The sequence below is a fragment of the Hemiscyllium ocellatum genome, chromosome 3 (assembly GCF_020745735.1).
Source record: "Hemiscyllium ocellatum isolate sHemOce1 chromosome 3, sHemOce1.pat.X.cur, whole genome shotgun sequence".
Classification (NCBI taxonomy): domain Eukaryota; kingdom Metazoa; phylum Chordata; class Chondrichthyes; order Orectolobiformes; family Hemiscylliidae; genus Hemiscyllium; species Hemiscyllium ocellatum.
Genome location: NC_083403.1, coordinates 29,701,599 through 29,724,129, shown reverse-complemented (window position 1 = coordinate 29,724,129; position 22,531 = coordinate 29,701,599). Strand labels below are relative to the sequence as shown.

The following is a 22,531-nucleotide window of genomic DNA, read 5'->3' as shown; positions in this document are numbered from 1 at the left end:
CCTGCATTATGTAGACATTGCAGTTAAAGCTCACCCAAAGGATGTGGAGTTGAGCTATCTGCTTCCAGGCAGCTTTGGGGTAGACTAACTTTCCCAGTACAAAAACTATTGCTGTACTTTTTGACTGCAATCTCTGAACCCTATCTGCCAGGGGTAGAATTGCTGTGTGATCAGCCAACTGACAGACTATCAATTGGACATTGACCTACTGGACTCTAACTCAAATAAATTGATACCAACATCTTTGGATCTCTTTGTCGGGGGTAGAAAAGTAAAGCTGTAATTTCTTATCTTCCCTTTCATCCAGTCAACATCGAAAATCTTCTCCGAAATGCCTCCAACATATTTGCACCCTTCCTTTAAATGCTACAGTTTTGATGTGCTGGTTTGAGATGTAGTCTCACCAATGCCCTATATAACTGAAGCATAACATCCTTGCTTATGTTCAATTCCTCTCACCGTAAAGGATAACCTTTCATTAGTCCTTTTAGTTACTAGCTGTACTGGTTATTAACTTGTTGTGACTCATGATAAATGAGGAATTAACTCCTGAAGCTGACCATCTCCTGCGACGAGCTTGGAACCTGCAAAACTCAGGATAAATAGTCATAGAGTTTTATAGCACAGAAAGAGGCTCTTTCATCGATCATGTCTGCACTGGTCATCGAGCACCTATCCATTGTAGTCCTATTTTCTAGCATGTAATCTTGTGTGCAATGGTCTTTAAAGTGTACATGTAGAAACCACTCAAATGTTGTGAACATTTCCACATCTGTCATACTTTCAGACAGTGAGTTCCAGACATTGTTCGCTCTCACTCTTTCTCTCTTTCCCCTCTGCTCGAAAACCAGATTTACCCCTACCACGCATGCACCTATAGTTTGCTGACTTATCCCTACCATTCTTCTTGGATAATGGTACTATGTTAGCTACTCCTCCTGCCTTCTGGCATCTGTACTCTGACCAGAGAGAATTTGAGAATCAATGGCAGAGCCTCTTTTCTCTCTTCCGACTGCAGCTTGGGATACATTGCAACTGAGGCTGGGGATTTATCAACTTTCATGTCTGCTAAAATTGCTAAATCCCCCTTTTTTCCTTGATGTAGTACTTTGAATTATATCACACTTCCCTCTCTCTGATTTTTATACCAATATCGTCCTTTTAAAACCTCAGCTACACCTTTCAACTCTGCACATGCATTGCAGTTTTGATCTCTAATGGGCCCTATATTTTTGCTGGTCTTTCAGCACTTTAGCCCAGAATTAAATCCATTCTAGAGTTCAGGGAAAGAGAAAGAGCCTTTCCAGCTTCAAAAATTTTAACTAGAGCTGCTGAGGAAGACTCGCCTCCCCTGCTAACAGTTCAAGTCTCCTAACCCCAGAGCCCAGTGTTGAAGCCTTTCAAAAATGAGATTTGTTACTAAAAGTAAAGAGGATGACCTGAAATCCTTCACTGCTTTTGAACAGATAGGAAGAATTGTGGACCTTCATTATTCAGAGTCGGTTAACAGGAAAGTCTGAAGGTATTCATTCCAAGCTGATTATAGATAAAAAGCAGTCATTCATGCTGCACTCCAGGATCATCTTGCCAGCAATTCCAGAGTGCTTTAAGGATATCCATGCAGATCTTCTATCTGGAGTTCACAATGCAAAATCAAATTGCTGCCATTCTCTCAAAATCTGTGAATGCATTTAGTGGATCAGAGTTTTCACAGCTAGATAAGCTACACCTGCTGATAGCTGTGAAATCAATAATAAGTGTAAGGTCTCAAGCTGACCCTTTCAGACACGTCCCCCAAAAAAAGAATGATGGGAAGAGATGAATAATTTAAAGGAAAGAAACTACATTTCTGACCAGAATGCTGGTTAAAAGGGGAGTTGGTAGCAATGGTGAGCATCCATCAGAATACATCCTGAGAGGATGTTCTAAATCTTTCACCTTCCTTGCCCCCAAGCATACTCTGATTGTCAAGGCTGAGATCAAAGGATTGAGTTGAAGTTGTATGATCGTTCTCCTTCACTGAGTTCACCTTTAATGTGACTTAGTCTCTAATCCTGTAATTGTAGGAATCATTCTGGCATTTCTGGCAGCAAGTTTAGACTTAGTACTGAGAAATGACCTGGTTGGCAATCAATCATAGTAACCCCAAAAGAGACGGGGCAGTTAAGCACCACAAGGAAGACTTAGCAGCCATAGGAAGGAAGCCAAGCTAGAACTTGCCAACATAAATCAGGTTTAAAGAGGGCCTGTAGGAAATAAACAGGGCACAAAGGACCCATCGTTCAAAAAGCATTTGACTTTGCTCCTGTGGAAGGGAGTTTCTTTGAATGAACCCCTTCAGCAAGACTCTGCAATGGTGCTGGAGGGCTGGACTAAGTTCAGTAGCCTTGCAAGGATCATGAATATCCAAAGGGGTTTTGACAACCCAAGTCAAATCCTCAGAAATTTAAAGTGCTGGGCTGACAGTTCTCTTCATAACCAAATTAAATGTGACCCCAAGGTGTTGCTATACCAAAGGACAGATGACATGCAAGATCTTTCACCCAGTCACTGGCAAAAGACAGCTGTGGTACTAGAGCAAATATAGCAGAAACTGAGAGTCGTGTAGCCAAAAGATACAAGCAGACATCTCCTCTCCAGAATTAACTATGAATGCAGAAGCTTCCCAAACCAGACAGATGACAAATGCTCACTGACTGAGCAAGAAATCAAGTGAAAGAATCCTCCCATACAGATAATATGATAATAATAGAAGGGCCTTAGTCAGTTGAAAAGCTGTGGTAATATAAATAATGATAAATACAGTTATGGCTAGTTTCACGTTTTGAAAAGTGAGACCTTTGTTAGTATCTCTCTTCTAGTTAGCTGAAAATATTGCATAGTTAACTGGAAAAAGTGATTTTAATCTTAATGACTGACAGAGGCATGCCATTGGCATTCTGAGAGAGCAGTTTGCAAGATTGGCTCGTTCTTCCTAACTAACCCTAACCGATCTTCCTTAGAAATAAATTGTATTATTAATGCTCTTGATGGCACTAGGCAAACCCATAACTTCTAGAAATTGCAAAAACACACTTTTGGATGCACTCTGATGTTTTACTGTTGATTTTAAGCACTGATGCGTACATGCTGATTTAGGAGGATGAAAATAGCACAATATCTATCCAAAATGTTAGATTTAAACTTGAGACAAACTAGCTATATATTGAAATCAAACTACTTTCATCTCTTAAAATACAATTCTTACTGTCCAGTATCTTTTCTAATGTTTTGTAAATTATTCTTGCTTCATGGCGGCCCGGTAGCACAGCAGTTAGCACTGCTGCCTCACAGCACCAGAGACATTTCTGCGTGGGTTTCCTCCGGGTGCTCCGGTTTCTTCCCACAGTCCAAAGAAGAGCTGGTCAGGTGAATTGGCCATGCTAAATTGACTGCAGTGTTAGGTGAAGGGGTAAATGTAGGGGAATGGGTCTGGGTGCGTTGCTCTTCGGAGGGTCATTGTGGACTTGTTGGGCCAAAGGGCCTGTTTCCACACTGTAAGTAATCTAATCTAATCAAAGTACTCAAATCTAATCTACACTCTTCAGAGTTCCCTGAATTAATTTTGTATGTGCTCCTCCAAAAAATAGATGGGTTGACCTATCCTGGTTGCTGTCAAGATTTTCAGTATCTCCAACGATAGTTAATCGTCATATTAATTTTGAGTTCACTTAATGATTAGTATTTCAAGTGGTACATTAATGTTCAAATTGCAGATAAACTTTGAGAGAAGGCAATGGTGTAGTGGTATGATTGCTGGATTAGAAATTCAGAGATGAAAAACGTGGTGCTGGAAAAATACAGCAGGCCGGGCAGCATCCGAGGAGCAGGAGAATTGATGTTTCGGGCATAAGCTCTTCTTCAGGCTTATCCCAAAACGTCGATTTTCCTGCTCCTCGGATGCTGCCTGGCCTACTGTGTTTTTCCAGCATCTGCAGTCCTCACTTTCTCCTAGAAATTCAGAGATCCAGGTAATCTGGGGATCCAAGTTGGAATCCTACCATGGCAGATAATGGAATTTGCATTTAATTTAAAAAAAAAACCTGGACCTTCAACTTTAACTGACCATTTAAACCATTGTTGATTGTCAGAAAAACCAACCTCATTCGCTCATGTCCTTAAGACTGAAAAATCTGTTGTCCTTGCCTGGCTGGGACTGTGTGTGACTCCAGAGCCACTGTAATATAGTTTACTCTTAGCTGCCCTCTGAAATAGCCCAGCATGTCACTCATTCAGATAAACTATTTAAAAGTCTCAAAAAAATGAAAGAAATTGGATGGACCACCTGGCATCGTCTAAGGTACCAAATGCAGTCCTGTCAGCTCTGCAAAGTCCTCCTTACTAACATTAGGGAGCTTGTGCCAAAATTGGGAGAACTGCCTCACAGATTAGTCAAGCAACAGCCTGTCATTATATATGATTCCATGAGTATGACTACTTCCCAGACACCATGATCCCTGAGAATGTTCTGTCCCAACAGCTGGACAAGCCCAGCAGAAGTAGCAGTACACTGATATACAGGGTATTAGCTGCTCTGGAAGTCTTCAACATTGACTTTGCAGCCGATGAAACCTTGTGGTATGCAGTCAAACATGGGCCATGAGAACTCCTTGTCGCTGATTACCAGATACCGCCTGCCCCTAACTGATGACTGTGCACTCCTCCATGTTGAATAACACTTGAAGGAAGCTGTGAGGGTGGCATTGGCACAGAACATACTCTGGGAGGCAGACTTTAATGTCCACCACCGAGAGTAGTTTGGTAGTAGCACTACTGATCGAGCTGGTTGGGTCCAAAAGGACATTGCTGCTAGACTGGGTCTGCAGCAGGTAGTGAGGAAACCAACAAAAGAGAAAAACATACATGATTTCATCCTCACCGATCTGCCTGCTGCAAATGCATTGTCAGTGACAGTAAGAGTGGACACGCCGCAGTCACATTGAAAATACTTTGCATCATATTATGTGGCACTATCGCTGTGATTCAAGGGGAACTGGATATTGTAAAGGCTATGGATGCTGGCAATCATACTGAAGACTTTCTGCACTTCTCACCAAATTATTTCAGGACAGGCTGCAACACTGGCATCTACCAACAATGTGGAAAATGTATGTCTTATGCACACACACACACACACACACACACACTCACAACAAATCCAGAACAGTTCCAACTCATCAGTCTGCTCTTGATCATCAGTCCTATCAAGAAACACCTACTTGGTAATAATCAATTCACTAATGCCTGGTTTGAGATCTGACAGGACCACTCGGCTCCTAACCTCTTTAGAGCCTTAGAATTCCAGCAGGAAGGTAAGAATGACTGACTGCCCTTGATGTCAAAGCCATATTTGAATAAGGGAGTCCCAATTAATATTGGGGAAGTTAGAATCACCCACGATAACAACCTGTTGTTTTTACATCTTTCCATGATCTACTTCTATATTTGTTCCCCCATCTCCTGGCTATGGGAGGTCTATAATATGACCCCATCATAGTGATTGCACTTACCTTATTCTTGAGTTCTGTCCATATGATTTTGCCAAGATGTTCTCTTTTTGTGCAGCTGTGACATTCTCCTTAATCAGTAATATAACTCCCCACCCCTTTACATCCCTCTACAATGTGTGAAATATCAAAACCAAGTAATGTTGAGCTACCAGTTTGGGCCTTTTCTCAACCAAGTTTATGTTATGCTCTAGTTCATTATACTAATCCAAGTTCTAAACTCATCAACATTACCTGTTCTACTCCTTGCATTAAAGTAAATACACTTCAGACAGCTAATCTTTGTTGGTCTGCCCCTGTCTGTTTTGCCCATTAGTCTTACTTGACTTAACTGCCCTTTCTTCTCAATCACTGCACATGCTGACTTACTGCTGTGGTTTCGACCCCTTGCCGTACTTGTTTAAACCTCTCAAGTGGCACTAGCAAACCTCCGCATGGATAGTGGTGCCCCTCCTGTTTAGGTGCAACCCATCCCTTCCTTTACTGGACTCTCCTGCCCTGGAAGAGATCCTGATAATCCAGGTATCCAAAGTCCTCTCTCCTACAACAGCTCTTTAGCCATGTATTCAACTGTATTAGTCACTATTTCTAGCCTCACTAACGCATGACCCAGGCAGTAATCCCAGAATTATAGCACTAGATATCCCGGTTGTGAACTTCTGACCTAACTCCTTAAATTCCATCTGCAAGATCCCCTTTCTCTTCCTGCCTATGTTGTTAAAACCAATATAGGTCACCACATCTGGCTGCTTACTCTCCCCTTTCAGAATATCCTGTGCCTGCTCAGAGATACCTTTGACCCTGTTGGGGGGGCAGAGGGGTCGTGCCACATACCATCCTGGAGTCTTGCAGCCACAGAAATGCCTATATGTACCCCTAACCTTGCCACTTGCCTACAATTTGACCCTCCCTGGTGTACATCAGAGCCAAGTATGATGCCATTGATCTGGCTGTTGCTGTTGCTTTCTACAGAGAGACCATTCTCCCCACACCCCATCAAACAATATCATAAGACATAGGAGTGGAAGTAAGGCCATTCGGCCCATAGAGTCCACTCCGCCATCAATCATGGTTGATGGGCATTTCAACTCCACTTAACCGTATTCTCCCCGTAGCCGTTAATATCCAAAACAGTATACTTGTTTGAGTAGGGAATAGCCATAGGGGACTCCTGCACTGCCTGTCTGCTACTTCTGTTGATCACTTTCAAGTCTGAATTGTAAAAATATTCCTATTTGAACAGTACAATTCAAGTGTGGCTAGAGCTTTGTTAGTTGAATCCCGAGTGCATAATACTAACCTGCCAACAATTCACATAGGTTTGTGGAGTAGTGAGAGTGCAATTCTTCATAGAGAAATAACTTGAAAGGTTGACCTTGAAAAGCACAGAACATTCAGTAAGGATAGATGCAGTCTGGTCTTAAGGTGTTGAGAAATTTGAAGACAAAGTTTTTGAATAAAAAATAGGTGTTGAAGAATATATATTTGTTCCTTTTTCTTTCTTAGAGATATTTCCTGGTCGGTAGTAATCATGCAGAAACCAAATTCAGAGTTCTGAAAATAGACCGTACAGAGCCTAAGGACTTGGTTGTTATTGATGACCGTGTAAGTGCCACCAAAAGTCATATTAATAGTTTTGTTTCATCATGCTATGTTGTTGAAACGTTTATATACTTCAGTCGAGTACAATTACAGTCATTTGTCTCAGTTATGTAGAGTTCAAAGCACAAATAATTCCATCTTCTTATGTCATCCATCCTTGCAACATCACAATCATTCCACACTACTTTGCCCACCACTGTTGGAAATGTATTTGCAATTTTGCTGACTGGATTTGTCATTACTCCTGTGTACACAAAAACAGCATCAAAAACCCTCAGCAAGCCGATCAGCATCTGTTCAGAGAATGAGGATTTGTTTTATGATTTAATTATTTCGAGACTGGTGTAGACTTAGGAATTCTTTTGATAAATGCTGATCTTACTGAGCGACCAGTAATTTTGAAAAGAAATTTGAACTTTGCAGTCATTTAGTGAAAGAATTATGCCATAAGGTTTTTCATTTCAAATAAATAAATTGAATACAAGCCTTCCAAGTATTAAAATTTTTGTTGTTGATCCCAATTTTTTTTGAATTTGTACTCCAATTCTAAAATACTTGTACATTGTTTTGATTTAGCATGTATATAATCAACAAGAAGTTCAGGAACTTTTAAGTCGTCTTGACATGGGAAACCGATCGAAAATTGGGCAGAAGGGATTATCTGGGCTTTCACGTGCTGTATCTGCTTTTGGCATTGTTGGTAAGAAATTGGAAAACATCAAAGTTTATCCCTTTTTTCAAGAGATTACCTTTTTAATGTATTAACTGCATAATTGTTACATTACACTTAGTGGTGCAAACAGATACTTGTGCTGAATACGATATTTGCCTTGTCAGCAATATTTTATGATGAAGACTCTTATGTCTGTGGCCTCTAACATTGTATTTGATATGCAAACTGTGACATTAAAACCTGACTGACATAGATGTCCTTACCATAAAACAGTAGCAAATTCAAACATGAGATCAGGCATGAACAAAATGCGATCTATAAAACTCTGAATGTACTAATCGGAACCTGTTCTGAGAAACCTGAGGCTTAAAAGGTGGAATTACACAAAACCAACCCCACCATCCCCTCCTGAAATCCAAAAGATGGTTAATTGTATCTCCAGAACACAACAGTAAAGAAAAGGTGGCCACCATTGATTCAGGGAACCATAAGGATGCTGTCCCATTAGAATGTACTGAGGGTGAGTTTAACCTGAGAGTCACCATATCTCAGGTGAAGAGTAAGGTTGAGAAGGTGGAACCTTCACGGTAACTTTAGCCACATGCTAACTGATAATCCCAAACCCCCAGCATCGAGTGCAGGTCATTGTCTAGAAGGTTACATATTAACATGGATAGAAGATTGATTGACTGGCAAAAAACAGCAATATACACAAATCAATCTTTATCTGAATGGCAGAACCTGATTACTGGAATGTTACACAGGCTCATGCCAAGGCCTCAATGTTTTACTGTTTACATTAGTTACTTAGATAAAGGAAGCAAAGGCATGGTATCTAAATTCACCCACTTCTGTTTCTTCATCTAAAACATTTGATTTGGATGCTGAAAACCTGGGGTCCCAACACAGATCCCTGGGAACTTGTTACATCTCACCAATTAGTGCATGTTCCCTTATCCCTACTCTGTCTCCTACCACCAACTAAATTCTAGCCTTTCAATCGTGAGCGTTTCCAATAATTTTCTTCTCGTATTTTTAACTCCCTCCCTTCACTGCCAATTGCAGGGTTAATGGGGCTAGTTGTTCCTTGTGAATCAGTGCCCTTGCTGAAATCGATATCTTGGTACAAATGAGAGAATGAATATGTAACCTTTCTCCTTCTGTATTGTTTCATCTAGTGCCATGATTTCCCTCCATTGAGACTTCAAGAATTTTGTTTAAACTAAGATATACAATAACAGACAAATTTACTACATGTTTGGTTTATGTAATGATACAAAGTTCCACTTATGTTAAAGGCAAACAATTTATATTTTTCTCTCACAGGGTTTGTCAGATTTTTAGAAGGATACTATATTGTACTAATAACTAAACGAAGAAAAGTTGCAGATATTGGTGGCCATTCAATTTATAAAATAGAAGACACCAACATGGTCTACATTCCAAATGACACAGTTAAAATTTCCCATCCAGATGAAACCAAGTAAGTCAGCACCAAACAACTTCAACAGATTGAGTCAATTTAATCTAATGCTGATTTGGGCTAATTTAAAACCTTGGATACTACTTTCCTGAAGACTACATTTTTTTTTACAGCTTTTAGCTCTTGTTTGATTGGCATCCTTCTGTATGCATGAGATCATGAGTGTAGCTCAGAACCTTAGTGAGGTCAGATGGGATTACCTGCTATACTACTACTGATTGCAGAACAAGCCACTTCTGGAAAGGTGAAGTCTGTCACAAAGCCAAATTCCTGGCAACATACATACTACTTTGGATGCTGGTGAGAGGAATAGCTTCTCGGGAAGGCAGCAACAGCCAAAATAATTGCACCCTGGTTGGCAGTATTGCACAGGGGAGCAGTTAAAATGTTTGGGAATGCAATAGTTATGGGAGATTCAATTGTAAAAAGACTGGACAGGCATTTCTGTAGCTGCAAATGAGACTCCAGATGGTATGTTGCTTCCCTGACACTTGTGTCAAGGGAGGGGGAGGGTGAACAGGCAGTGGTTGTGGTACTACATCGATAAAAATAGGGAAGAGATCTTGAAAGCACAATATAGGAAGTAAGTTGAAAAGCAGAACCTCAAAGGAGATGACCTCAGATTTACTACCATTGCCACATGCTAGTCAGAGTAGAAATAGCAGGGTATGTCAGATGAGCATGTGGCTGAAGAACTCGTTCAAGGGAGATGATTTCAGAATTCTGGGTTGTTGGGACTGGTTCTAGGGAAGGTGTGACCAGTACAAACTGAATGGGTTACACCTGGGCAGGACCAGGACTCCTGTCCTTGGGGAGCATTTGCTAGAGTGATTGGGGAAGTTTTAAACTGAAATGCCACAGGAGGGAACCCATGCAAGGAGTCAGAGGAAAGGAAATTAAAGACAAGGACAAAATGCAGAGTGGGGAGTAAGAAAAGTGATAGGCAGAGTAAAGCGTTTGGGTTGAGATTTTTTTTCACCCAGAAAGCGGTGAGCCTGTGGAATTCACTACCACAAAAAACAATCGAGACCAAAACATTGTGTGATTTGCAGCTAACGGAATCAAAGGATATTAGGGAAAAGTGGAACTGGCTGCTGAGATGGATTATCAGCCATAATCATAATGAATGGCGGGAGCAGGTTCAAAGGACCAAATAGCTTACTCCAGTTCCTATTTTGTGTTTCTATGACAATGTGTTAATCTCTCCCCTTCCCAGTAGTTCAGGATGATCTCTTTTTAATGACTGCTTTGACATCTTCGCTGATTGACATCTGCTTTGGAACTTCTAAAATCATTTGTCATCATGGTGCTAGATTCTTGCTCACAGTTCGTGTTATCATTTGCAATCATTGTCGGCTAAAGATCCCAATCGGCTAAAGGTGTGATTGATGTTGTGAGTTTTCATATCCTTTGACAGGATCCGTGAATTGGAGCCTAGAGTGCACTGCTGGTCTCTTGACTTTGGCTATCTCCATCTATAACGTATCTTTTGAGATGCAGCTATCTTCCATCCTGCTCAAATACCTAAGCCAGCAAAATTTTCTTAATTTGATTGGTGTTAGCATACTCAGCATGTTTGCCCTCGAAAGTACTACCTCACTGGTGACTTTATTTCCATATGATGCCAACAGTATGTCATAAACATCAGCGATGGAGTCTTAAACAACAGTCATTGAATTTTTTTCCTTGTCTGGCTTTGCTCCATCTATCAACTTGCTGCAGATAGAGTCATAGAGATGTATAGCACGGAAACAGACTATACGGTCCAACTCGTCCATGCCGACCAGACATCCTAAATTAATGTCCTATTTGCCAGCACTTGGCCCATATCTCTCTAAACCCTTCCTATTCATATACCCATCCAAATGCCCTTAAATGTTGTAATTGTACTAACTTCAACCACTTCCTCTGGCAGTTCATTCCATACATGGACCACCCTTTGCGTGAACAAGTTGCCCCTTAAGTCCCTTTTAAATCTTTCCTCTCTCACCTTAAACTTAAGCCCTGTAGTTCTGGACTCCCCCACCCCAGGGATTGTTTTGCTGTTGTCTATTTATTCCATCCATGCTCCTCATCATTTTATAAACCTCTATAAGGTCCCCCCTCAGCCCGTTGCAGGGAAAACAACCCCAGGTATGGGTCCCCATAGATAGCATCTCAACCTTGCATATCACTTAGTTGTTTCTCCATACCTGTGAATCTTTGGTGCTGGCCTTTTACTTGGGCAACTAGTACAGTATGAGCAACATTCAAACGTTCTCTGGTCAGGTGTGTTGTACTTTTTTTTTCTCTTGGTTTTCAGGCTTAATAGAATCATAGAATCCCTACAGTGCAGAAGCAGACCTTTGGACCATCAAAGTTCCAACCGACCTTCTGAAGAGCATCCTACCCAGACCCATCCCCATCCCCATACTCTATCCATGTAACACTGCATTTACAATGGATATGAGCAATTTAGCTTAGCCAATCCACCTTACCTGCACATTGTTCCACTCTGGGAGGAAACCAGAGCACCCAGAGGAACCCCATCCAGATACATGGAGAATGTGCAAACTCCACACAGACGTCAGCCGAAGCAGGAATCAAACTTTGTCCCTAATGCTAATGCAGCAGTGCTAGCCGAACAAGCACTGAGCCACCCTGCTGCCCCAATAAATTGAGATACTTCCCAACTGATTAAACATCCTTCCATGTCAGCAGGGAAAACATAATATTGTTTGGATCACGGAGTGGGAAACACAGGAACACATTCTCAAGTTTGTTATGACAAAGCCCATATATTAAATGGTAAGCTTTGAATGACCACACTGAGAATGGTCTTTTCTAAACAGTTTGATGGCACGCAGGAGCCCCCTGAGCAGACAGTATTCACCATTATCATGCGTACAAACATATTATGCATTTGTAGAAAGATATAAACAATGCTACACATTATTGACGAGTGTACTCTCTACAGTCTAAGAGGTAGGCTAATCAGCTTAAACATGACAAGTGAGAAGGTCTATCGCTTGACTTCAGGGATTTCCATTTGCTGAATAAAAATAAACAGAAGAATACAAAACAGTGTAGGGTCACAGACGCTGCCCTGTTTCATCCAATCTTAATTGTAAAACTGTCAGAACCTTGAACTAAATGGTGCCATGCATGTTATCACACAGGGACTAATTGAGACTGTGAAGTTTGGAAGGTTAACCAATTAACCCAAGTATCCAGTAGAGAGTTGACCTGTTAAATGATGAATTATTTTGTGAGTTTGTGAAAAGAAAATTAGTGTAGTTTCTGCCCTTTGCACTGCTCTGGGAGGTTATATTGGGAGAAGGTCATGTCCATGTGAGGTTCAAGTCCTACCTGTTGTGCAGATATATCATAATCTCTCTGAACAGATTGTTTAATATAAATCATTTATAAAATTTATTTTTACCTCCAAAGACTGCTTGAGACATTCTAGCTGCCAGCATTGTGTGACATATGGAAAGCAGATCTCTGTCATCTTCCCCATAAGTCTTATGCCGTTCTTTGCTACAAATCTTTACTAATGATTCTTTGTATGACTCTGCCTTCCACAGTTTGAGAGACTTGTAGTCATTGAAGCAAGGTCACTTAAGTGGACCTCAGAATATGAATCCCCTGACTTGGGCTGTTAACTTGATCCAATCATGGAGTCCTGGCTGACAGATATAAACAGGAGAGTTGGGGTTCTGAGAGCTAGTTGTGAGATAGCTGGGTCAGTCTCATGTACTATGTACATGTAAACAAAGGGTGATTTGGTGACCGGATACTGGACTTCGTAGAGTTATTTCGTTGGTAACTAGAGAAAAATATATCTTAGAAGAGATTTGCTTGCAACAGTCGTCTTTGAGACTGGGTAAACATTTCTGGCATCTTACTGCTATTTGGGAAACTTGATTCATTCAATCTTACTGTTGAAGACTGAGCCCTGTATGCCGAAAGAATGCATCATTTTTTTTTCTAGGTAAATGACATTTGGGTAGATGAAAAACAATGAGTAATTCTCTTGACAGCTTGTGGGCCTGCAGCTTTTTCGACTATCAGGAGCCGAACTTTCTCTGAGGCACCAGATACTAAACATTTTCAAGAGTTAACAGATTTAGTTCAGGAATATTATGATCCCAAGCCACTTCTAATTCTGAGATGCTATCTGTTTTATTCAGTAGTTTGAGAACCAGGGGAATCTCTGTCAGGATTATTGGTGAGGTTAAGACAACTGGCAGAGGCATGTGATTTTGGTCTAACCCTAAGTGAGATGCTGAAACCCCGTTTGATATGGGGGAATACTGATTGTGACCATGCAGAGCAACTACTAACTGAAGCCCAAGTGGACTTCAAGGAGGCAGTACAATTGGCTTTGTTATTAGAAAATGTGTTAAGTGGAGCTTATGAGTTACAGGGTACTCCAAAGGAAGTATGTTACAGCACAGTGGTAAACCCTTTTGCTAAGTAAAGCAAACACACAGAAAAGCTCACCTTGCCTTGTAATCTGTTAAAGTATAAATGACCGAGAACTACCCAAATTTCACTATTGAAAAAAAAACAGTTTTATTCTTTAACTGCAAAAGTGGACATTAAACAACAACTATTTACAACTGTCAACCTCCTTTGTCTTGAAGATTTGTTCTCTATCTCCCACTCTATAATAATATATTGATCCAATAAAGCCTCTATTAAATTTACAGCAAATCCATTTTCAAAACCAAACAGCAGCTGTCGTCTCCAGTGTCAATCCTCCTCTGTTTCTAAATCTCCCTGGGTCATCTTCGGTCTTCTGCTGCAAAGATGTTTCATATGAAAAATGTACCTTTTTAATAGTGTTTTTGAATAGCAGGTTTTTGTTGGCAGAAGGTGCTCTTTCTCTGCCTCATTGTCCAAAATGCCGGCTTTTTAAACCCCAAATGTTAGATCATCTCATTAGTTCGATGTTGTCAAAACAGTAAAATTCAAATTTGATTGGGTTTTAGTGTCTTGGGGCATAATTTAAACTGATTGGTTTAATTCGAACTGCTGTGAAAACAACTCATGTCTGGGTTACAGTCCAAATGTTACATCTTCGAATTGTCCGGTATACTTTGTGCCTGCTAGTTGGTTACGTGACCAGTGCTTGCCAACCTTTCAGCTTTCACTCTCACTTTAAAGGTACAGTACACGCCTTTAACTTCATAACAAGTGGATACCCATTCCAGGCCGACTGAGCTTGACGCGCACCACTTGAATGAAGGTAATGGCATAGCCTCACTCAGCACATATCCTGGACAGAGGGACTCTAGGTCAGCCCACAGTAAAACCCCAAAACAAAGCCAACCTCAGCCAAATGGTTAAGATTTTTTCAAGGATCCAGGCTGGCAGACAACTGTAGTTCCTACCAATATGTGAACTCAAGACAGTGAAAGAGTCCCACTAGGCCTGAAGTGAGTATGAGAACTCACTGGCCAGTATTCAGGAGAGTGCACATGTTGGAAGGTACACTTGCAGTAGGTTTGGGACAGTTAAATCACTTGGCAGTATCAAGATTAGAACCAGTTAAGATAAGTGTCTGTTAAGTGGTCATTCAGTTCGAATGGAGGTCGATACTGGCGCAGCTGTATCAATGATTGCAGAACTAACCTTTACCAAAATTCACTCTGGACTCCAATGCTTCAGTGTGCGTAAGACCTTGGTCAGGCTGAGAACTTCCAGAGGGAACCTCAACAGATTAAGGGTGCAACTTTGATTCTGGTATGTTATGAGAAGCAGCTGATTCAGTTATTGGTGATAGTAGTAAAAAGCTTGGGCCCAAGCTTTTTAATGGCAAGAAATTGGTTGAGAAAGATTCAACTTGATGGGCTCAACATTTTTCAGTAAGAAACGGCTACCTGAGTAAAATTAAATAGCTACCTAATTAAATGTCCTTATCCAGGCATTTTTCAGAAAGGTCTAGGGACTTTCAAAAGGGCCAATACCAAATTTTGTGTTGACCAAGAGCAATTCCTTGATTCAACAAGGTCTACCCAGTGCCATTTGCCTTCCATACAAATATTGATGCTGAAATTGGAAGGCTGGAAAACGAAGGAATCATCAAACAAGTCAAGTTTGCAAAATGGGCAGCATAGATTATACTGATTATGAAACCTGACAGGTTGGTTCACCTTTGTGGGGATTTCAAACAAACGATAGTGTTTTTCGCTGATGGAAAAATGCTCAATCTCTTGCATAGAGGACTTGTATACAAAACTGGCAGTGAGGGAACTCTCCTTCACAAAACGGGACTTGAGCCATGCATACCTGCAATTGAGATGAGATGAGGATTCCCAGATGTATGCTCCATTTAATACCCATAAGTGTTCGTGCCAATATACAAGACTGCCTTTTAAGGTATCATCAGCCTGTGTTATTTTCCAGCAGACGTTGGAGAATGTTTTACAACTCTACCCCAGATTGCCTTCTGGCTGGTTCACATGCTGATAACTGGGAAGATCAATAAAGAGCATTTAGAGAGCTTGGAGAAACTTTTAAGCACAATGATCAAGGTAGTTGTGGGCCTTGGGAGAGAAAATTGTGTTTCAGATATCCCATGTAACTGACTTGAGCTATGGAGCTAATAAGACTAGGTGACTGGGTTATATCCATTGGAAGACAAAGATGATCAAAGGTGCTCCAGCCCCCACATCTATACTGAAGCTTAGGCCTTTCCTTGGGTTGGTGAATTATATGAATTTTCTGTAATATAACTTGGCCTGTTTCTTGGCACCCTTACATCTGCTATGGAAAAAGGGTCAGCCTAGGAAATGGTCTTGTAGTCAAGATGTGCCTTACGGAAGTGAAGAAGCACTGTCATCGTCTAAAGTGTTGACACACTATGATTCCAAGCAGTTTGTGGTGGTGACATGTAATGTCTCCCTGCATGGTAGCGGGATAGGGTTGGCTGACTGGCCCAGCAGAGAGGAACACCAAAAAGCGCATGCTTTTCGAATTTTGGCTGAAGCGGAACAAAAATGCACTCAGATGGAGAAGAAATGTTTGGCAATAACTTTGGTGTGACAATATTCCATAAATACCTTTTATGAATATAAACTTATAATAGTAACGACCACAAACCTCTGTTAGGATTACTTAAAACGAACAGGATCACGCCATCCACAACTTCAAGTTCGAATTCAGTGGTGGACCTTTATTCTAAGTACATATAATCACCACGAGAAGAGTTTGATCTGACTTTAAATTTTCTAGATGCCCTTCCATTTATTACTGACAATGTCAGACTGTGGACACAAAGATCCTATCCTGATAAAACTAAACCTGGTAGTGATGGGAGAAACGTAAGAGCTATTGCAACCAGAATCAAAATCTTTAACCCAGAGAGACAAGACCCCCGTAGAGTACAACATATTATTATGGGGAGGCAGGAGTGATTGTCCCTCGCAAAGGTCACAGCCAGATACTGGCTGAACTCCAATAGGATTACCCAGGGGTTTCAAAAATGAAGATGTTGGCAAGAAGTTATATCTGGTGGCTAGGATTGCATGCTGACAGAGAAATGTTGGTTGGCAGTGCCCAGCGTTCCTTGGGCTCTTTGTTCTTAGTCATCATGGATGCCCATTTAGTCATTAGAGTCATAGAGATGTACTCATGGATTTAGTAAGGGGAGTTCATGCCTGACAAACCTTTTGGAATTCTTTGAAGAGATGACACGTAGGTTAGACCAGGGAAACCCAGTGGATGTGGTCTATCTAGACTTTCAAAAGGCCTTTGATAAGGTGCCACATGAGTGGCTGCTGAGCAAGGTGAGGGCCCATGGTGTTTGAGTGAGCTACTAGGATGGATTGAGGATCGGCTGTCTGACAGAAGGCAGAGAGTTGGGATAAAAGGTTCTTTTTTGGAATGGCAGCTGGTGACGAGCAGTGTCCCACAGGGTTCAGTGTTGGGGCCACAGCTGTTTGCATTATGTATTAATGATCTGGGTGAAGGGACTGGGGGCATTCTAGCGAAGTTTGCAGATGATACAAAGTTAGGTGGACAGGCAGGTAGTACTGAGGAAATGGGGAGGCTACAGAAGAATCTAGACAGTTTGGGAGAGTGGTCCAGGAAATGGCTGACGGAATTCAACGTGAGCAAATGCGAGGTCTTGCACTTTGGCAAAAAGAATAAAAGCATAGACTACTTTCTTAACAGTGAGAAAATTCGTAAAGTCAAAGTACAAAGGGATCTGGGAGTGCTAGACGAGGATTCTCTAAAGGTAAACATGCAGGTTGAGTCCGTGATTAAGAAAGCGAATGCAATGTTGTCATTTATCGCGAGAGGATTGGAATATAAAAGCACCGTTGTGCTACTGAGACTTTATAAAGCTCTGGTTGGCCCCATTTGGAGTACTGTGTCCAGTTTTGGTCCCCACACCTCAGGAAGGACATGCTGGCACTGGAACGTGTCCAGCGGAGATTCACACAGATGATCCCTGGAATGGTAGGTCTAACATATGAGGAACAGCTGAGGATCCTGGGATTGTATTCATTGGAGTTTAGAAGATTAAGGGGAGACTTAATAGAGACGTACAAGATAGTACATGGCTTGGAATAGGTGGACGCTAGGAAATTGTTTCCATTAGGCGAGGAAACTAGGACCCATGGACACAGCCTTAGAATTAGAGGGGGTCAATTCAGAACAGAAATGCGGAGACATTTCTTCAGCCAGAGTGTGGTGGGCCTGTGGAATTCATTGCCACAGGGTGCAGTGGAGGCCGGGACGCTAAATGTCTTCAAGGCAGAGATTGATATATTCTTGTTGTCTTGAGGAATTAAGGGCTACGGGGAGAACGCTGGTAAGTGGAGTTGAAATGCCCATCAGCCATGATTGAATGGCGGAGTGGACTCGATAGCCAAATGGCCTTACTTCCACTCCTATGTCTTATGGTCTTACAGCATGGAAATAGACTCTTCGTTCCAACCCGTCCATGCCAACCAGATTAAAGTGGGTGGATGTGCATAGAGTTCATTCATCAAACATGGGGATGACTGTTGAAAAGCTGCAAGCATTCTTTTGCAATATATGTGGATTCCCAAAGGTACAGATCACAGGCATCCATTTACCAACAGGGAATTTGAGCATTTCCTAAAGTTGAATAGAATTTGGCATGTAAAGACAGCTCAATACCATCCATCATTCAATGGTCTGACAGAAAGAGCAGTCCAAACTTTGAAGGCAGGCTTGAAGAAACCACTTATAGCTTCACTTGATACCAAACTGTCCCACTTCCTGTTTGGTTGTAGGACCACCCTTTATGCAACTATAGGGACAGGTCCAGCAGAGTTGCGAATCTGACAAAGACTCTGCATCAGGTTAAACCTTATCCTTCCAGCCCTGGGAAAGTTGGGGGGGGTGGGGAGGGTGATGGTGGTTGGAGATTGGCATTCCTAATTTGTTTCACCAACCATTGTTGGACAGAAGGCTCATCAAAGTGAGAGAGGTGGTTTTCTTCAGGGGATGAAATGTGGTGTCAATATGAGTGAAATGGCCTGAATAGATAAGAGGTATTGTTGACACAAAGTCAGGTCCCATGATATAAAGTTTGGATATGAGAGACAGTCCTGAACAAGCACGAAGAAAGATGGAACTGGGATTTGAGGGTTGTCCACTTCTCCCTGTAAAATGGTCAAATAATAGGGTTTGGGGGCTAGCTTTGCTGCCCCTCTCCCTTGTAAAATTGCTGTCTCTTGTACAGCTGTAAATGTTTATTGTAAACTGTTTTGTATTTGTTTAATAAAATAAAAAAAACCAGGAGATTAGAATTGCCTCAAAAAGGAAACAAAATTAACTAGGAGATTAGAATCTCTTCTGTTCAGGTGACTGGCTCATGGCTGGCTGGCCACAGCCAGTGTATTGGGCACAAATAAAAAAATTGAGACTCTGTAACAGGCTATCATCCCCTGTTTCAGTGGTGATGAGAATGGAATAGGGTGTGAAAAAAAAACAAGAGTGTCAGGGGTTCTGCTCAGTCTAGGAGTCTACTCTGAGTTAGCTGGCTCAGTCTCATGTACAGTCTAATGTAAATAAAGGGTGACCTGGCGATGGGATACTGGCTTTTGTGGAGCTGTTTCAAGACTAGTTACTTTTGTTTGTTCTATCCTGGGTAGCTTTCCTGGGAACTGTTTAAGCTGAATCCCCAACTTATTTGGATTCCTCTGTTATTACTTAAAAACATAGAGAGGAGCCTTTTGACTCTTGCGTCTACTCCACCATTCAATATGATCAAAGCCGACCATCAAGCTCAAAACCCAATTCCTCCCACCCCCATCCATTGATTCCTTTAGACAGTAGAGCTTTTATACAGTGATTATCACTATGGTAATTATAAGCAATAAGTAAATTTGATGTTAGTGAGGACTCGGATCACCTGAAGTGCCTTCTCTGTTAGGAGTATTCTGTTTCTTTGTCGTTACTATCCCTCACCTAGAGGTGCCCATGTTAGACTGGGAAGGATAGAGCCAGAAGTCATATGATGTCAGGTTATAGTTCAGCGGGTTTATTTAAAATCACAAGCTTTCCCTTCATCAGGTGCAGTGAGAGAGTAAGCACGCAGACACAGAACTCCTCGGCAGAGAGATCGGGGTAGAGAGATCAAGAAATCATACAACTGGTGTGAATAGTGTCTGGCGAAGGAACTGTGCTCCAAAGGCTTGTGTGATTTGAAATAAACTTGTTGGACTATAACCTAGTGTTGTATGATTACTATCCCTCAATATTCAAATATAAGACCAGTAAAATGTGACACTAAAGACATTTTCTTTCTAGGTATATGAAAATTTTCCAGAGTGTGGATCTTTCCAGCAACTTTTATTTTAGGTAAGATGCTGCTTTTATTAGTGATTTACATGTCATATATAATATTACATATTATCTTTGTCCTTAAAGGAACAAAGGTCTATAAATTCAAATTCTGGTTCTCCTCAAAGTTTTTTTTTTAAAAATACCAATTTACTACTTCTGCGCTGGAGGTTCCTAGACATGGGTCTCCTATTGCAAAACAGTAGGAGTCCTCAAATCCAAAAGTGGAGAATATTATCATCAGAACATGCCCTTTTTTTAAATACAGCACTGAGTGCTGTAATCTAAAGTTTAAATTTTCAACAACAGTGAGTGAAACAGTAAGTGAGCGGTTGGGTTGGCTGAGGTAAGTCAAAGGGATTAGGGGGCAAGGCTGGAGACTCGGGGACAAGGTTCACAAGTAGGATATGGTGCCAGATAGGCAAGGATTTTGAGTGGGGGCTTTGGGACCATGGATTGGGAGGTGGTGGGGAGAGCAGGTGAGATCTAGAGTAGTGAGTTTGATGGTGCTTGCTTTGGTGTGGGAGGGTTGGAGAAGAGAGGGCACCTCCAGGGAGGGGAGAGTCCTAGGGAAAGTGGTGATGGGTCTGGTGGAGTTATATCAGTGTGATGTAGTGCCATTTGTGAGTCAGGGTGGGGGCACTCTGCTGAGATTGTTGGAGGTGCTGTTGGATTTTGGTGACAGTTGAGGAAGAAGCGGTGCTTGTCTGGACAGGGAGAGTAGAACCCAGTTTTACATTTTGAGTCAAGTTGGGTCATGAATGTGGTAGAGTTTGGAGTGGGAGAGGTCTTGGGATACCTGGTCCTGTAGGCCCAAGTAGCTTTAGGTCAGGGGCCAGTGGTAAGTTGACGATTTGCTTAATAATTACCCAGGATAAGTTTTCAAACCTCTAAATATTCCTAGCTTAACAGTTGAGCTTAAGTAGCTCATAACATTTTTTGTTAATGAGATGCCCTTAGTTTTTCCTTCTCTGTGTTTTTCCTGAGTGTAAAATTTGTTTTCTTGTTGACTCTTCCATTTGTTCCTGTGACATTGCAGTGATATTTTTAAACAATGTTTTGCTTAGTAAATTTTTGATGTGATGGTGAATTTCTAATATTATACCAAATAGGGTAGTAAGTGCATTTTGATTAATGATTCTGCTAAGTTTGAAATGGATGTGTACCTTCCATTTTTGAGTGTTTGGAACTGACTCGAATGACTGGAGAATATTTGAATGATGGATTGTTGTACAGGAGTTAACTGGTTGCTTTTTGATACTAGTCTAGTTCTATAGAAGTGAAACATTGATGCCTGAAAGATTTAAAGTCACTAGAAATTGTCCTTTTGTAAAGTTAATTACATTGGTACTGGATAAAGTTGCAGGGCCCCCTATTGCAACACTGACTCTATTTTCAGACTGGCTGGTTGCTTCTTTATTTATATATTTTTTTTCTTCTTCCTCCTCCATTATTGTCATTGTTACTTTGTTCATAGTTACGGCCAATTATTTTCATATGTTCTTTGACAATTAGTTGAATAAGCTAATTGTGGTGCTAAACACAATTTCTAATCTTTCTGTCTTTTTAAAAAGCTTTTTAATTTTTTTAGGATGAATAAGAGATATGATGGAGACATGACAAATGAATTAGATCCTAGTACTGCTGAATACTTTAGTGCTAATTATTCCACATGAAATTGACCTCCTTTGTACAACTAGGCCAGAGTGTTTCAAAGGAGAGAGTGCACCACAATTAGGAAGAAAGTTTTAGGTACCTATCTTTTGGAATTATCTCTGTTGCTTGAAATAAAATATTAATTTCAACCTTTGCAAGACTATCTCAGACTATAAGGAATAGATATAATTTGTAGCCTGATGTGGAATTAGTTTTGTGTTGAACAAGTGCTAGTCGCATAGCCATTATTCCGACATTTAAACTGTATGTTTTCTTTGACTAACAAAGCTGAGATCTTAGACTTTCCCAGCTTTGAAGAATCATTATAGATTTCTAACCAACGCTCCTGATCCGAAGTTTTCACAAACTGAAACCCCTACAAAGAGGTTACTTATTCCCTAAATTGCTCTGAACAATGAATTCTAGGAAAAATTATTTTTGCATCAAGTTCAATCTGGTCTCGTTCGAATTAAATTCAAAAACTTTTAACCAAAACTACTTTTTAAAATAAACCTGCTCAATATAGCTTCTGCTAGGTCAATAGCTTAAGTATTTATTTTCTCTTGTGTCTTAAGCAGCACACCTCCAATCGCAACATAAACAACCTTCAATTAACACCTCAGGAGGCTTTCAGTCATTTGTTTTCTGATACATAATGGTTTTGAAAAGACTGACCTAGCTAATTATTAAACCGCTTCACACAAATAGAACAAACACATATGCCACTAGTTTAAAACCTAAATATCTTCAAACACAAATTAT

At 40.9% G+C, this 22,531-nt stretch overlaps 1 protein-coding gene across 2 annotated transcripts in view; it reads left to right on the top strand.

The window, feature by feature from the left end:
• Nucleotides 1-22,531, top strand: part of fig4a (FIG4 phosphoinositide 5-phosphatase a) — a 122,806-nt gene that overhangs the window by 25,436 nt on the left and 74,839 nt on the right. For both annotated transcript variants that reach the window (XM_060849256.1, XM_060849248.1), the window contains exons 3-6: nucleotides 7,053-7,151; nucleotides 7,725-7,848; nucleotides 9,148-9,304; nucleotides 20,081-20,131. In XM_060849256.1, the coding sequence (XP_060705239.1) occupies nucleotides 7,053-7,151; nucleotides 7,725-7,848; nucleotides 9,148-9,304; nucleotides 20,081-20,131 (431 nt within the window). The remainder of the gene's footprint in view (nucleotides 1-7,052; nucleotides 7,152-7,724; nucleotides 7,849-9,147; nucleotides 9,305-20,080; nucleotides 20,132-22,531) is intronic.